At 38.3% G+C, this 17,627-nt stretch overlaps 1 protein-coding gene across 24 annotated transcripts in view; it reads left to right on the top strand.

Moving 5' to 3' along the window:
- The window catches only part of PLEKHA5 (pleckstrin homology domain containing A5), a 158,712-nt gene that overhangs the window by 121,665 nt on the left and 19,420 nt on the right, over positions 1 to 17,627 (top strand). For 8 of the 24 annotated variants that reach the window (XM_040061255.1, XM_040061251.1, XM_058420120.1 and 5 more), the window contains 7 exons: positions 424 to 507; positions 3,099 to 3,218; positions 3,912 to 3,965; positions 10,169 to 10,249; positions 15,936 to 15,998; positions 16,575 to 16,655; positions 16,791 to 16,940. In XM_040061255.1, coding sequence (XP_039917189.1) covers positions 424 to 507; positions 3,099 to 3,218; positions 3,912 to 3,965; positions 10,169 to 10,249; positions 15,936 to 15,998; positions 16,575 to 16,655; positions 16,791 to 16,940 — 633 coding nt within the window. Of the gene's footprint in view, positions 1 to 423; positions 508 to 3,098; positions 3,219 to 3,911; positions 3,966 to 10,100; positions 10,250 to 15,935; positions 15,999 to 16,574; positions 16,656 to 16,790; positions 16,941 to 17,627 lie in introns of those variants that run through there. The other 16 variants (XM_058420126.1, XM_040061259.1, XM_040061256.1 and 13 more) reach the window with 4 other exon arrangements.

Raw genomic sequence — 17,627 nt, 5'->3', positions numbered from 1 at the left:
ACACTGCCTTGAGGAGTTTCACCATGTAATGTAACTTCAAAATGTGAGGTGGAACTGGGCAGGAAGGAGAGGAAAAAGGGCATAAAATGGTGGGAAAATGGAGAGAAGAAAGGGTGAGAAACATAAAGTGGAAAAAGGATGAGAAATAAGTGAAAAGCTAAAACTGTTGTTTACGCAGTCTGTCAGTAGGGCAACAATAATAAAGGAGTTAATTAAATGAATTATGAAATTTGGGGTATTTGTAAAATTTAGAGATAGACTGCTTGAGTGACCTAGGTAGCAGAGCAGCAGGGTGCATGACCGGCACGAATCATAGCAAATTTTTATGAGGTGGAAGTTGGCTTGACTTTTTGTTTTAGCATTTAAAGTTTTTGTGTCTTTAGAAAACACTGTGGATCATACTCTGCTATTTTTTTTGTACAGCATGTCTTTGTGCCTGACAGAAGGTCGATGCCAGCAGGTCTGAGTTTACAGCCTGTTACTCCTCAGAACCTCCAAGGCAAAACAGTGAGTTGGATTTTTATTTGGTACATCAGGGGTTTTTTTAAGAGTAATCCTTTAAGTTTGAAGAGGCAAACTTAGTTTGCCTCTAGTTAAAGCTTGCTTTAAATGTTGCTTTTATTTAAATTATCAGGGAATAGTACTCTCTGATTCCGCAGAATTCTGAAAATATCGTGTAGCTGCTGAGTCAAAGTTTTCTTGGGGAAATACAGATTTATTATTTTTTAATCATTGTTGATACATTGCTGAAACTCCTGGGAGAAGGTAGAGTACATCACAGAACACTTATTTTTCCATTAATTATTTAGAAAATCCTAGAAGTAAAGTTCAGCTTTTTTGGAAATATAAAAGGTACTAAAAGAGTGTTTTGTAAAATGATGTCCTTTCTGACACTGTACTGTGATAGAGCTGAAATTCTCATTGAAGATATTTCATCAAAGTGATGTTGGGTTAATGCTGCCCACCCTCCTAACTGAAACATGACTCTCAGCCAAAAAATTGCCCTGAATTTATGTCACTTCTTTACCAGTTTTTGTCTCCTTTTTTGTCATCTCTCTGTCCATCTGAAAATACTGATTGAGAGAGTTACGAATTGAGAAAACAGATGATTTGGGGGGGTTTTTTGAACATATTGTGGCCAGCCAGTCCTTCCCCTGCCTCGAGCCCTGTTTCCTGCACTTCCCAGCACAGATTTCTGGCACCTTCAGCAACTTTTGTGGGTTGGCCTTTGGCAGCTGGAGCCTTCCAGACATTTCTTGGGGTTCGTGGTCCCCTCAGCTCTCCTGGGCTCTGCTTTTGGAGCTGGGCTGATCTTCATAGAAACAAGCAGGTCCAGGAAACCAACCAGAAATCCTACCCACAGCAGAACCTTGCAGGGGCCAAAAGAGGAGGCCTGGAGGTAGCTCTAAGAAAAGTTTTGTGTTGTGGTCATTACAAGATTCCCAAGACCTGCATCAAATTCACAGCACTCGCAGCAACATTATGAGTGTCTAGAGAGGAGTAGGAGTTCTTAGAACAGAACTCCTACTCCTCTCTAGATACTCTATGGAAAAAACCTTTGGGTTGGCGTGCCATTAAATAGTTTATTCCCAATGCATAAAATTGGACTTTCTCAGAACGTACCAAAAGGAGTTTTGATCTTGAGAAAGTGGATTGCTGCTCCTTTTGCTTGAAGATGCTGCTTTTTGTTCTCATATTCCTAAAAGTAAAACTTCTTGTGCTTTGAATGGATGTTACTTTCCAGACTGAAAGCGCTGTTGCCTATTTTTGGAGAGAACTTGAAAAAGCCTTTTATAGCAGCCTAGAGTCTTACACTTTCTCTCTGAAATTAAGCATTTTAAATCCAGGTTTCGAAGGAGTACTGTGAGAGGGAAAACTGCCATTAGGCAATTTGGGTTTGGTGTTGGTTTTCCGTCAAAAGCAAATGGTTTTGCCAACTGGAGCTATGTGGAAATCCGTTGCTCCCTCTTGTGGCCTCCTCTGTTCTGAACTCACAAAAGTGTTGGTGTCTTGCTGCTTCTCTGGGATTTTTCCTCTTTATTGTGAGAAACGGGTATTCACTTTCAGTGGTTTTAATACGTGGTTCTCTGGAGCTGTTTTCTTCTTTGCTTTGGCTGTGGGAGAGAGCAGGAAGGGGTTTAGGAGGTTTTTGTGTTTGGGCTTTGTTTAACTCACAGGGCTTGTGAGAAAATCAAAACGCTGGATGAATATTTAACCTCTTGTAAGGCTGACTTCTGGACAAGTGTAAGAAACAGAAGCAAACAGGAATGTATCAAAAATACCTGTCATGTTCAGTGATTTGTTTTCTTTGATGTATTGCTAATAGAAATGGTTCCCAGGAAAGGTTCAGGTAGAGTTTCCCAAACTGACCTAAGCTAATCTGGAATTACCTGACAAATACCCATTTGAGCTGGACTTTTTTTCCATAATACGTATAATCTTGGGTCTTTAATACTATTTTTCATCCCTTCCTAAGGGTTTATTGTACCGCTTAGTCATAAAAGTTAAAGCAATAAAATTACTGGCGGCCTCAGACCTGTGAAAGGTGGGATGGAAAATTACTTTTGTATTGCTTGTGCAGATTTATTTTGTGAAAGGTGATTGTTTCTGAGGTAGTTCAGTTAACATGAGTTTGTCATCATTTTTTCCTCTCAGTTTCGAAACATACATTTGGAGAATTATTTTAAAAACGACATTTTCTCGGGGGCATGTTTTGATTCTTTCACCCCCTGACTTAAGTCAATATCATCAATTTGATATGCGTGTCAGGAAAACTTTGAGGCCTGAACAGACTTTGTCCTGCAAAATCCCCAATTATTTCTGTCCTTAATACAGGATGTTTGACTTTTATGGCATTTGCTGGTTTGAGCAGTCAAAAGCTAACCCTTCATTTTATATTTGGAAGCGTCCAACTGGGGAAAACAGCGTCACTTGCGTTGTATCACTGCCAGAGTCTCTGTAAGGCGCTCGGAAGGCGTGCCTTACTTTGCTTTAGACATAAACCTTTTATGGGGTGTGCCTTGTTTTACTGTGCTGTTGTTTGGGGTACCAATTAACCTTCTCTCTGCTCTTTGGCTTGTCACGCCGCACTCCTTCAGCCGGAGGAGCTGACGCTGCTGCTCATAAAGCTGAGACGGCAGCAGGCGGAGCTGAGTAGTATCCGGGAGCACACACTAGCACAGCTCATGCAGCTAAAGCTTGAGGCCAGCAGCCCAAAGGTCAGCTATCCAGCAATGTGTGTCATGCTCCATCCTCACTAACCCCGTAGTCATTCATTAATCAAGGTTTGCTTTGTGCGACGTTTTCTTCTGCTCCCGCGCGAGTAGAATAGAGTGGCATTAATCCCGTGTGCGTGTGTGTGGGGGGGGGGCGTTTTGCTATCAACCCTTTGAGGTTTTACTCCTTGAAATAAGCCAAGTCAAAATCACGCAGGAAAACTTTTAACTGCGTTGTGGTTCACGTTTAAAATGAAATGGTTTCAATCGATCGGTATTACAATCAAAATTAGTTGGGATAAATTGGGATTAATATGTTGTTTATACAGCCTGCTGTCAGATGCCATCATATTTGTGGCAAAATAAATAAAAAGCAGGACACATTTAAAACACAGATTTATCAAAGGGTTCATAGCTGCCTGTGTAGTGGATATTTACATAAGCTTACTGTTTTTATATGTAAACCAAAATGAAATGTAGTAGTTCATGCTCTGACTCGTAGCAAACTTTCATTGTTTCTGTTTCGTGCTCAAAACTTGTTAACAGTTCACCAAAGAATGGCAGTTAAAAGCAGGATTATATCTCTCCATAAAACAGAACTGCCTATCACTGTCTAGTTTACATCCTTTAAAACTCTTTTCATGCATTCTGCACCTTCTGTCCCTTTCCTTTTCCCCTCTGACTGCTGCCTGCTAGAATGAGATTCTTTCACATCACCTTCAAAGGAATGCCATATATTTGGATCACCAGGTGGGATTTGCAATTTACTTGTGCGTTTATATTTCTAAATGCTTTTTGCCTGCTACTGTCAAAGCTGGAAATATTTGGGAAGAAGGATTTTCAGTGCTTTTTATGAAGTTGGATGATGCCCACAGCATAGGATATCTTAATCACAAATTCGGGCTGTTAGAGGAAAAAAAAAAAATCTCAATTTAAAATTTGTCAGAAAACAGCAGCCAATCACCAATTCATTTTTCTGTTCTAAATACGTTCCTAATTTTCCTTTTCATAATAACACTAACCTTCTTTAACCAGTCCTAATATGTTTCCAAGCTCATATGACACACATGCAATTTATAAAAAAACAGGTACTTCTGAGAGTTTCGATTTTTCAAAGTAAGAAGAGTTAGATGTTTCTACAGGACATTAAATGAAGAGGAGGTCAAACATGAAGAAATATTTTAAACAAGTCATAACATGGCTCCCTTTCTCATTTTTCTCAGTTGATTCTGAAGGATTTCTATAAGAATAAGATTTTAATTCTTTCCAGTTTCTGGTATCTTATGGATTGAGGGTACAGTTCTGTCTTCACTCATATAATTGATTGCCAAGTGAAGAATTGCAATATCACATACCCCTCTTTATGGCCTTGTTGCAGGATCAAATGTGATTTCTGTGCAAGTTGTGTTTGAGAAGTTTCGAAGCGGATTTTGGTTTTTTTTGCTTGCAGTTATAAGTCATAAGTGCTTAGAACTAAAATAAGCAACTGGATGGCCATTGGTTAAAAATACAAAAATCACTTTTTGTAAGAATCTGTCTTTTATTGAAACTTCAGAGCCTTACACTTAAAACCAACTGTTAGAACTTTTATATTCTCTATATTCCTCTGCTGGGGTTTCAGGGAGTTATTAAAGAACCCAGCTGTGCACAGAGACACACAGTGCACACTCTCACATGGGCTTGGTTCACCCAGTGACTCTATTTTCCTATTACCTCTCGAAAACAGGGTGGAAATTGTGACCAATTCAGTTTGATGGCAAGGCATTTCTAAACATTTCTGTATTGTTTTATTTAAGGGGCTGCAGCAAGTCCAAAACAGTAGGGACATATACTGCTTGCTAAATTAGACCAAAATATTTCATCCAACTCAAATATTTCCAGTCTATAATGTTTTGGAATAAGGGAGTGATTCTGTCTTCAACAGTGTAATTCATTGTCAAAAAAGGATAACGTCGGTGTGAAGTGTGAAAGTGTTGTTACTGCTTGGTTAGACAAGCTTGTGAGTATGATGGACAGGATAAATGGGGGGAATTGTCAATGTGCAACGTGCAAAATAGTAAAAATTATTTTCCTTTCACTTGCACCAGATAAAATCTAGAAATGTGATGTGGTAAGCATGAATTTAGGAAAGTGTGTAAGTCTTACAGTTGTGCCATACCAGAGATGCAAGGAATCAATACAACCTAGAAATCAAGTCTAAAATATATTACCTTAATCACAAAATCATGGAAGAGCAGGTGGGAACACTCATTTCTCTTGTTCATTAATAATGTCATCTACCTGTAGGAAGTAAATCCCCCTGAGAGTCTTTCTGCTTTGAGTACCACTGCTTCTAGGGGTGGTATCACATTTCCAACTTTTCATTACTTTGCCAAATACCAATTTCCCTTTATGTTGGAAGGCATTAAAAAAAAAAATCAAAATTTCTTTCAGTGTAATTGAGGCCTTTCCTCCTTGTTAGCAGCATCTGTAACCAGTGTGCATAATCTCTTACCCTCTCTGGATTTTAAGTGTCCTGTGCACTTAAATTAGGTATTTCTACTGGTATTTAAGCTCTGCAAATAGTGTCAAGACCTACTCTGCTTATAGCACACAGTGGGACTCCAGTCCCTGGATCTTCAGCTCTCACCTTCTTGGTCACAAAGAGTCCGGTACCCTACACAACAATAAATAATAAGTTTGTTACAAGGTTGCAGAGGTGGCTTTTCAAGCAGGCTAAAATCCACGTGTAGGGAAGGTAACATATATTCTGTTGCAATAAGCTGGCTGCTGATTAGGTGGTTTTCTTGTCAAGAATCAAGAGTATTCCATCGCCTTTTTGAAATCCTGCTTTGTTTTTGTACTGCTGTTTCCTCTGGCGATGCTTAGAAAATCTCGTGTTACACTTTCTGGTGGTTTTGTGTCATGCTTTCAGAATTTTTGTTGTTGTTGTTGGAGTTCAGAGAGAGAGAGAGAGAGAGGGGGGAAAAAAGACTGAAAAGACTTGGCACACAGATATCCAGCCATATGATTTCTTTGATGTCTTATGGCCAAATAAATAGTTGTCCAGCACCCTTTTCTTTCCAAACCACTTTGCTGGCTCAAGGTTTGCAGAGTTGGGAGAGAGATTCAGGTGCAATTTAGGAAGTTGTTCTGGACATAGCTACGAGCCCTGGGCAGCGATGATTTGTTTGCCAGCATGTGACGTTGAGTACACACAGGATCTCAGACTTCTGCATTATCAGATTTTAAAGAATCGCTTATTGTGTGCTATTAAATGCAAGCCAGCTGTCTCCTTCATTTATTTGTACACAGTGATTACAAAAAGAGTAAGCAAAACATAACATAAGGTTAAGTTTTTTCCCCAAGTAAAAGCTAGACATGTTTTTTTCTCCTTTACAAACAAAGCCATGGCAGAAGATCCTGCTTGAACCTTTCTGTTATTATGAAGAATTCCAGCACACTAGTCTTTCAGTACACTTCTGAATTTTATCTTGATAGTAAAACTTTCCTTTGGCTGAAAAAACACTTTACTAATGAGCTCATGTTGTCTGTATAAAACTGCCTATCTGGTTGATCACAGTAGAAACTTTGCTAAATTTAATTTAATTTAGTCTTTGTTGTTGTTGTTTTCCAATTTTTTGAAATAGCTATTTATGTAAACAGTTTAGATGTTTAGGAGTTAAAATAATTTTGCTGGAACTTTAATTTTTAGTTTCTTTCTGTTTTCAAACTGTGCCTAAAAATAAACAGAACTTGAACAAGAAGTTGTCAAACAAAGGAGTGAAGGTCCCACTGCCAACATCCTCGCTGTCTTGGTGTTTTGCTTCTACTTTCTCCTCTTCATCCCCCTTTTTCTGAGATGCTGAAAGTGGGCTCTGGGAACAAGTAGTAAATTAATTAAGGCTGAAATAATACGAGGAGGTTTTGATGGAGTTGACAAGGTATCTCATGTTTCAGCCTAAAATTCTATGCCCTGTGTTAGAAGCTCATAGGGTACTACTTCTATTTGTATTTTCCAGGTTATCTGGAAAAGGTGAAGTGGCTGACCTGGCCCCATTTTTTTTTTTTTTCCCCTTCCTCAATGGTTCATGGATAGGGAGTCTGGGGTGAAGAAAAGACTGCAAGGAGGAGGAAGTGCTTCCTCCTTTCTTTCTGGGACAGAGAATTAAAGAGCAGAGGGAAAGTGGGAGAAAAAAACTTCGTCAGCTCCTGTTGCTTTTTTGAGAGGAAATGGATAAAATGGTTAATCTGAGTCTTTTGTCACTCAAAACATTCAGTGTCACCCTAGCAGTGAGGTCACCAGCCCTGTCACTGTCCCAGCTGATTGCTGCCACCTCTCAGGAACATACTGGAATGCCAGCTGTGTGTAGGGTGTTATCAAACATGGAATCTAGGAAAAGGCAGGAAGAGAAAAGCTGTTGATAGTTTGGCTTTACAGTTTAAAACACAAAATACCCACTCAGAAATAAAGTAGCTGTTCATATAGTTCACATGTCATGGAGTTGGGGGCCTTATTCACTTTTCTTATACTGCATCAGTACAAAACAAAGGAAAGATGAAATCTCGCTTCTTCAGAGAAAGAGTTACTTATTGAAGTCGGAAGTGGTAAAGCCAAGACTGCTTTGTTTTATTTGGGTTTGTTGCTGTGTGGCAGTTCACACTTTGGTTTGCTTATGGAGATTTTAATTCCAATTCTTGTGACTTTTCTAATTGGAGAAAATCTCTGAGTATAATACTTCCAGCGTTACATGGAGGGTCTAAAATCTGTCCTTTATCGTACAAAAATATTTTATTTTTCTTAAAAGAGTGAAAACCAAGGCTTGCCTCTGTTATAGCAAGCCAGTATTTTTCCTTGAGCCATTTATTCAATGTGAATAGTGTCCACCTTCTGTTTGGGAGTAGCCTTATGATAATTCTTGAAGACCACAAAACAGGTATCCTTGTCATCCTTTAGAGCTTGGGACTTGCCACTGTGTCCCAGATTTATTTGTGCACTAGCTGTAGCTTGTTCAAGGTTTGTGACACACAGCTGCTCCCTCAAGATCCTAACTCCTCAGTACTTAAATGTCGCTATTTTTTTTGGAAACATCGATCCCAAAGCAGAAAAATACTTGTTGTGTTTGACTGCTCCATAGGCTCTTTGATTGGCGTTGCTTTACCAATTGCCTGCTTTTTGATCTTTGTTCCATAAGAGCTTAAGGAACTTTTCTGGATATAACCGGCCCTTGGAAACAGGGTTAGATAATTAGATAAGCATGATTGAGCATCAGTAGTAGTAAAAATATTGGAAGAGCTCCTGTAAATCCAAGTTGGAGCTTCTAGAAGGCAAAACGTTACTTCAAAATGTCTTTTGAGCGAATACAAGTTGCTTGTTCTCTAATCTGGATTTAAACAAATTTTGAACAGTTCAACAGAAATTAATTCTGGCATTGTCTGTTATTGGTCAGAAAAGAAAAAAACTGCAATATTTTAGAAAGGTATTAGCTAGAGGGTATGAAGCAGTTGAAATACTGATAAAAATGCATTCAAGCCTGTATGTTCCTAATAAAATACTTGATCCTCAGAGAAGTTTTTCTTTTATTAATTTATCAGCTGGCTGTAGTTTGATTGCTTGGCTTTGGGCTTCTTATTTGTGCTCTTCTTATTGAGATCTCTTTTAGTATCACTGCTCTCTGGAATGCACCCACTCTGGACAAAATTTTAATGTAGAGGGAGAACAACTTCTTGTGTCAGTTCTGTTTTTCTGTCTATGTGTACTGGAGATGATGGAGTAAATGCTAGGGGCTGCTTGTTTAGGGCACCATGAGCTTCTTAAGGTACCTTTTATTGGCTGATTAACTTACCAGCTGATCAGACTTTGCAATGGATAAAAAACAACAACAACAACAACAAAAAGGTCCTCTATCTACGACAAGAAAAATTTGTCTACCATAAGATGAAAAAATACCGCTCCAAACGTACAAGTTAGGTTTTTCCTAAATAATTTGGGGCAAGAAATACTAGATGGTATCAAAAACTCACTCTGTTGCATTTCCATCTACAAAAGAAAACCTTGCTATGCAAATTCATGGAGAGTGCAAAGTGAAAGATCATAAATGCGAAATGAAAGATCATAAATTCATCTTCACAGACTTTGTATAACCATACTTGAACCAGATATTCCTAAAGTTTCCAACAAAAATAGAATTGTGCATTAAGTGTCTTTTCTGTTTTCTTTTGGAGAAGAAAACCACCTGTTTTCATAATTTTCCCCTTACTGTTAGGAAAATCTCCTTTTTAAAACCAGAATCCCATACTTTTTTTCTGTGTTGCACACTTCTCTGAAACCCTAAATGTATGCAATGTGTAATAAAATACCTGATTTTGACATTTGCATGCTTAACAATAAAAACAACTCATTATAGAAAATGTCTGGTTCCAAAATAGTTTCACTCCTGTGTATGGGGGTGGATAAATGCAACAGCCAAATGATTCAAAGTTTCAAAGGATATAAATCAGTGCAGTATATAAAGGCATTTTGTGATACATGGACGTAACTCTGTTCACAGGCTGGGAATGCTTATATCTTTTTAATGTACACTGAGTTATTAAATCTATAATTTAAAAGGTTTTCTGATAAAGGTTTGAGTGTCCCTGCTGCAAAATCCAATAATCCTTTTCATTTCAATAGCATGCAGAGCCAAACTTATTTTGAGCTTTTGTATTTTTAAAAAAGGGAGAGTGTTGGTGAATAAGTATTACGCTGTTGTTGAGCATTTACGTTATTTTTTATATATTTGTTTGATATTATTAAACTTTTCAGATGTTGATATTACTGAATGATGGAATATATAAAAAAGCATGGGTTAAAATGTAATCTACTGCATTATTAGAAAGAATTAAAGTAGAGGCTATATTTTACAGTGTCGTCTTTCAAATCTAGCCATGCTGTAAACTGATGTTTGCTGTATGCTCCTCCTGATTTGAAATAGATGAAAGAGAATGAACCTTTAATCACCATGGTTCACACTATGATTGAGAACTCGGCGCTAAGACCGCAACTGTACCATCAAGTAAGGTCTTGGATAGTGAATGAAATTGCTTTATCATCTGCGAAAATTTTCCTTAGTGACAGTTTTGGTTGTTCCTTCAGACTTATTCATAACATCGGTGTTTCTCTTCTTTGCTTTGGAAACCCACAAGTCATCCATGCTTCCTAAAACGCTGCAATGTCGTTAGCATGGCTTTCGCTGCGTTTTTGTTGTTTAGTATTAAATGTACACTTTCGGAATAACTTCTTTTCTGTCTAGACGATTTAATTAGTTGGTGCTTTATGCAGGTGTCCAGTAAATTCATGAAACTCCCAATGAGCTTCCAACATTTGTCTTAGCATGATTCTCTGCAATTAGTGTTCAAAGGTGCTTCTTTCTTTTGACCACTACAAAAGCATGTGAGTGGCGTTTACCTGGTCATTTCTGGCAATTTTGTTTCGTTCTAGGAAGTGGATTTACAAGTTTTTGTTTGCACCTACCAAGCCTTTAGCCACTGAAGAAAGAAAGGATCAAAATTACTTTGATCTGGGGCCTGTAAATCCAAAAGGCAGTGTCTGTTCATAAAGTCACAGCAGACTTTACTGTGCACACTTACAGAGTGTCTAGTGCTGGTTGGCGATGGTAAGATGGAAGAAGAATCGGAAATGTGAATGGAAATATTGTCTGTGAGTTGAGACCTGCCCTGACTTATGAGCATGGCCAATCCCTCTCTGTTGGCACCGCAGTGTCTTACGGGTGCTGGGGCTGAGCTGAGTAGCCCCTGTCATGTCAGGGGATGTTTAAGAAGTTTCTTGCCTCAGCAACAATGACGGTGTTGCTCTCACAAGGGAGTATCTGGCCAGTTCCCCTTGTATTTACATTTGTGCCCTCGTGAGCCAAAATTATTCATAAAGGTTGCATAGTTCGAAGAAAAGGAGATGTTCTGCCATGTAAAACAGATGTTTGTTATTGCCGTGTTTCTAAAAAGTGCTGCAGCTTAATCGCATGTTTCATTTTTTTTTTTTAAATCAACTCCACATCGTAAGTTTGCTTCTGATACAGAAATGCTGGCAAAAAAAATATCAGCTTCCCCAAGGAAGCTGGGTTGTGAATGACTGATTTCATGACCACCCGATTTGTGCTCCGACATGCAAAACAGGAGCTTTAATGTGGGACCTGGAGGAATTATCTGGAGGAAAGTAAGGTGTCCTCGAGCCCTAAATGAAATTTCGGGGGTTTGTTGTAATTTTTTTAAGTAGCCTGACTGTTAGAATTTTTTAAGAGCAAGTCAGTTTTGTGTCATAGAGTATGTAAGACAAATCAATCGGTGTGTAATGAGCAGAGGTGTTTTAGATGTGTCAGGGGAATCTAGCCCAAGCTTCTAATATTAAATAGACATATTTGAGGTGTAGCTGTGCCTGGGCTAATCTGCTCATGCCTTTGGGGATGCCAGTAAATTCCCCAGTGTTGCCCTGACGAAGCTCTGCTGTCAGCTGCAGTATGTGCCCTCAGCTTGCAGGCACATCTGCTGCTTCCTCTCTGACACTGAATAAACACCGTTTTTGACATTGCTGTCAGAGAAACGGTGACTCTAACAGGTCGTGAGGGCTGAATAACCTGTTGCCACTAGAGATGTGGTCTCTTCAAGGCAGAGTGTTTGTGACATGCTGGAAGGCTTCAGCAGAGGCTGCCTTAGCTGAAGAGTAACAACATCCTCTGCTTTCATGGATAAAGTTTCCTGCATGAGATGTTGCATTAACTGACTTTCAGGATAGGCTAAAAATACGCTCAAAATTTCACTGCCTAAATCATCTCCCAACTTTTTGTAATGCAAAGCCGACCTGTTTAAAATTCCGGCAACTTATTTAAAGTCTAAACAGCGTATAATTTTTTATTCAAATAAAATAAATTGGTTTAACAGTCGTCTTTCCTGCTGCAGTTTTAAAGACATGTAAATAATTGGGAGAAGCCTCTGTGCAAGTGATTGGAACTTGTTTTCTTGTCAGGATGCTAAAATAGTTTCTGATGACTGCAACCATTCCTGTGGATGAAGAAAAGGATCAGCTTCAGTTTATTCAGTTGAGTTTTATGTCTGAGCTCATTTAGAGTTAAGCAAAGGAAAGCAAGAAAAGTTTCTATTTAATTTGTCTTGCTTCCTTTTGGTAATGATTAATGGCTTTTTAGTAAAACAGCAAAAACATCTACTATTTCAGTTGTGTTATTTATAAAGCCCTTTTGTTTGTGATTTGTTACATCTTCAGAGTTGTTTAAATCACTTGACTTACATCAGTCTGCAGAGCAGACTGTGCTATAAATTCACAAGTACAAGCCAAGGAAATTATTCCATATGTACAGACAAGAAAAAAAGGGGTTTTACAAACTAGACCCACTTCTACCTTGGTTTGGGGTTTTTTGCTTCTTTCCAGTACTAGATGAGGAATGTTAATCTTGTTCTCTATTCTTTTTCTCTAAAGAAGTACAGGCTGACTTTAAAAAGCAAAATTTTCCTCGATTCCTCTTACATGGATGAGTTCTCTTACAGAGGAAAAATTGAAATCTGACTTCAATAAGCTAACATCCAGGTCTTGCCATGGATAATTGTTCTTAATACATTAAAAACACAGAAAAATAGCCCTCAAGTTTTTTGTTCCTATAAGGATAAGGGAGGGTTTTATTTATGGCCTATTATTATTGTTATAGGAGCTGCATACGTTTAAACTGTTACGCGTGTTAGATTTTGAGATGTTTCAGGTTTTGTTATGAACACAAGGTGGCTGTGATTGAGCTAAAAATCTGGTCTTTTCAATTTGTATTTGGAGTGTTTGATGTCACAGAATTCAAAATTAGAGGAGACCCTTGCTTAATGGGACTAAATTCCCATTTGCCCTGCTTCCCGATAGCGAGAAGTATTTTAAAAAGCAAGAAGTAAACTAAAGAGCCTCTTGGAAGTCTTGATTTTAATCTCATGATCAAAATGTCCTAGGCTGTCCTGTTTTCATTTCCTAAGTGCAGTATCCTGCATAGCGTGTTTTTGGGGTGTGAAACATCCTCCTAGATATTTATTGAATCAAAACAGTTAATGGAATCTGAGGACAGCTTACAAAGTAGTGAAATAATGCTGTCACTTAAATGTTTTTGATGTCAACTACTTAAATGGCTTCAACCACTTGTGTCTCAGCAGCATCTTAGGATGTCCTTGGCGATCTCCCCCTTTCTGGGAATTGTTTGGTTCTGGTGTGTGACAGAGGTGGGGTTTGTTCAGTTGCTGACAGATTATTTCTAACCTAAGAGGGAGGTTCAGTTAAGGTCCTGTTACTTTTTCCACGTGCAAGATACACGTTTGGCCAAACGCTGCATGCGCAGTTTGCCTTTGAAAAATGGTAAATTCTGTTCGTAGGTCTCAGGGTGCTGCTCCCTCATCACTGGGAGGTTTTTGGTGTGTTTCCCCATGCTGAGAGGAATGGATTTGGTGTGTTTAAACAGGCAAATGTCGAGGGAAAGGGAGGCCAGCAGCATCTCCTGTCGCTGGTTCAGTAGATGGCACTCTTGCTCTGGAGTTACTGCCCTAGCAAAGGCTTTGCAGGAACGATTTGGCAAGAAAGGCGTTCGTGGAAGGTGACATAAAGTACATTTTGATAACTTGGTCACTGGAGCTCTTATAATGCGTTTTCCAGGGTTATGAGGCTGTTAACCTTGCCTGGAATGTGTAATTGCGTTTTGTCTGCCGCAGTTCCTCTCGTCGCTCCGGCAGGACGCGATAGCGTTCCGCGCTTCTCGCCCCGAGCGGATTTATCGATGTGCTGTGAGAAGTGGAGCTGCTGTTTTGTCATGGAGATGGATGGAGTTATTCATATTACTTGGGCAGTTTTTTGTGCTAAGTAACATTTGTAAAACGTTGCAGTGGGAATGTTAAAATGAAGTGGCTCTCCAGCAGTGCCTGTTGTGTGGAACTGGTGCTGCTGACCAAAGCTAGAAGTCGGTAGCAATTTGAAAAGTGTGATAGGATTTTAATAAGAGGAATTAGCACGGCTATAGTGTTCTCTGAAAATCTGTTTTCTTTTTCTGAATACTTAAGATGTGTTCCTTTCAGGAGGTACAGCGGGGTAGGGATGCTGAATTGGCAAACTGTTTTAAACTCGGCTATAATTAAGGTTGAAATGCCCAAAAAAAAAAAAAAAAAGTCTCTCTTTTTTAAAAAGTATAAAAAATACTGGCTTGAAGAAGCATTCTATTTTTCCACCCAAGCCACATAAAATGCTGAGCAGTGACTTGGAAAGGTGTGTTTATCTAATAGGGGATAATCTTCCTTCTGTAAAATCTTTCTGTTGTGAAATATAACTAGGTTTCCTTTGTAGGTTAAAGACATTTGGCCATGTTTATGAGTTTTATTTAAATATTTCCATTCCTCATTTTTCTCTCATTGTGATAAAATCAACAGTAAAACGGCACAACTCTACAGTAGTGGGAGTTTAAATAGATCTCTTAATTTGTGTGACATTCATGAGGTGCAAAAGTGCTGTGGCTTTTTTCATATTCCAGCATTCATTTCCATGAAATGTCCATTTCAAAGAAGGTTACTGTGTGTTTTTAATACACTATTCATACTTCTAAATTGTCACCAGGTACATTTGCATGAGGTATGTGGACATAATACCGTGAAATTAAACACTTTTGTGTGTTGAAGATTTATTTTATGTTTGGAATGCTTGTCTCATGAACCCTTCCCTAGTCCTTTTATTTATAAGTGTCTCTTAACATAGAATTGTGTTTCAGTAGCCTTTCTTGTGCTGTTAAGTCACAATAACCTAATTATGGCAGACACGTGGAAGGAAAGCATCTCTGTTGGGACTCTGTACACCCAATGGTTTTAATTAAATAGAATATGAAGGTTGATAGTGTTATGTCCTTACTTGCTGTATAGGATATTAAGTAGTTAGTGTGCGTGACAGTTCACTCTAAAATTGGGAGCTGCCTTTTCTCTTGTAAGATATTTTGAAATCTTGTTACTGGTCAGTAACAGATTGAAAAAATTAAGAAGTTAAAGTGAGGAGCTGCATGAAAGCAGTACTTTGCATCCTGCCTAGCACAAGGAGACAAGTTTGCCTAGGTCCAAAGATAAGTAGAAGAGCTTCTATTTGTGGCATTTCTGGTAATGCTCTGTGGAAGGGGAGGAAATCCTATGAAAAGTAGGAAATCCATATGAAAAATCCATATAAAAAGTGGTGGCACTTACTGGACGTATCTCTAAAAAGATATTTACATACATGTTGTAAACTTAGGTCATTCTGCTCTGGTTTTGGCTTCACATCAGGTCATCCTGCTTGTGAAACTCCTGACCTTAATGGGCTAGAATGATTAATTCAGAGTGGAATGTGCCCCTGCATTTAGAATTTGTATAACAAAACTTAGACACAATGATCCATCATTATTTAGATGTACTCTGGCAATTTCATCTTCCTACATAATCCATGTTTGATTGACTTTTACATCTTTGAAACTTCAGTTTGCATTAGAAACAGCCTGTTAATTTAATGCAACTCTACTGACAGTCTGTTTGACATTCCATTTATTTACCCTCATTAATGTATATTGGCTAAATATGTATTGTTCAGTGTGGCAGGTTTACCTTTCAAGCTGATTTCTGTGTTAAAACTCTTAAGCTGAGCAGTAGTTTTCATTTTCACAGTCCAACTAAGTTGTTTTATGGCAATATTATTCTTCCTTATAGTTAACACAAGAAGAGTGTAGGGGTGCACTATACAAATATAGAACTGAAGAGCTGGACATTGATGTAAGTCATTTGTATTCCTTCTTCCTTGTAAATGTTGGGATTTGTCTCTTTATTTTGATGATTATTTTCCTCTTGGCTTTCGGGTTTGAAACCCACTTCATACAGGTGATTGCCAGCAGAAATTGCATCATGATACAGGGGGACATGTCTCTGTAATAAGTTTCTAACTTGCATGGTATTTTACATTTTAGGCTGAAATTTTAACTCTTTGATACAATCACCTGAAAAAAACGTGGGACAGACTATGAATGCATAAAATCGTCTTTGTAATACTAAGCAATATGTAAATTAAAATGGAATCTAATACCTGTTATTAAGTTGTAAAGATTTAGATGTAGAATCATAAATTGCATGTTTTGAGCCGTGCTGCTTCAAGTAATAATAGCACTTCATGGTTTCTTAAGAGGGTTTCTTAAGTAATTTGAAAATGCAAGCCTGATGCCAACATAATTTTAGAATTCTTATTTTAATAACATTTTCTACAGATCCGTGTGATGATTTGATTGAGTTAGATTTTGATTACCGAAGATGTAAATAACAAAATGCTAATTGTGGTAATTTTCTGTTCTGTACTAGGCTAAGCTAAGCCGTTTATGTGAACAGGATAAAGTTGTGCAAGCACTGGAGGAGAAGCTTCAACAGCTACACAAGGAGAAAGTAGGACAATTGTATTTCTTAACCTAAAGTGGATGTTGTTTTACATGCTTATTATCAGAACATTGATAGCTGAAATAAAACGAAAATCGGCCCAATGATGCAGAACATTAAAAATAATTCTTTTTATTACAATAGTACACGCTTGAGCAAGCTTTGCTATCAGCAAGTCAGGAGATAGAAATGAATGCAGATAACCCAGCAGCCATACAAAATGTAGTCTTGCAGAGAGATGACTTGCAGAACGGACTGCTCAGCACTTGTCGGGAAGTGTCCCGAGCCACTGCAGTAAGTACCGCGTTCTTTCCAGCAAAACTTAATGAAGTCTGAAATTATTATGTTCATATTCCTAATTGCGTTGGCTTGGCTTTTTTTTTTTTTTTTTTTAACTGCATCCCAGCAAAAAACTCAGTTGTCTGTTACTTGCTTGTGTTGCTGTCGAAGGTGGATGGAAAGTGATCTTTTCACTGCATTCATCGAGTGGTCGTTCTCTAGTTTTATTTCTTTTTTTTGGCCAGGAATGGGTGCATACTGACTTAATTGGTGTGGCAGTTATCATTTTTGAAATACGAGAAATCGATAACAGAAGAAGTAAATAATGCAGATAAGCTATTTCATGTGATGGCAAAATAGTGATGAGCAGAAAATTTATTTGACTTATTTTAAGCAAAAGCAGCTGCAGGACTGCCATAGTCTCTCTAATAGTGGGCCGTTACATTTAAAAGATCTTTCAAATTACGCATTTCCGAAAGATTTGGGGGAAAAAAGGGAGCAAGAAGGAAATTGCTGTCTTTTTCCACTTTGTGATGGTTTCTGTGCTGAAATGACAAAGGACCATTCTTGCCTACTTAGAGATATATCCAAAAAGGTGTCGAATTCCAGGGGTTAGCTGTGGTAAAAACTGATACGGTGCCAACCCTGAAATCCCAGTTGTAGTCTGAATGTCGGACTGTCTTGTAGAAAGAGTTGGTTGGA

This window comes from Hirundo rustica, chromosome 4, assembly GCF_015227805.2.
Source record: "Hirundo rustica isolate bHirRus1 chromosome 4, bHirRus1.pri.v3, whole genome shotgun sequence".
Taxonomy (NCBI): domain Eukaryota; kingdom Metazoa; phylum Chordata; class Aves; order Passeriformes; family Hirundinidae; genus Hirundo; species Hirundo rustica.
Note: the sequence above shows the minus strand (reverse complement) of the source record. Positions and strands in the feature narration are given on the sequence as shown.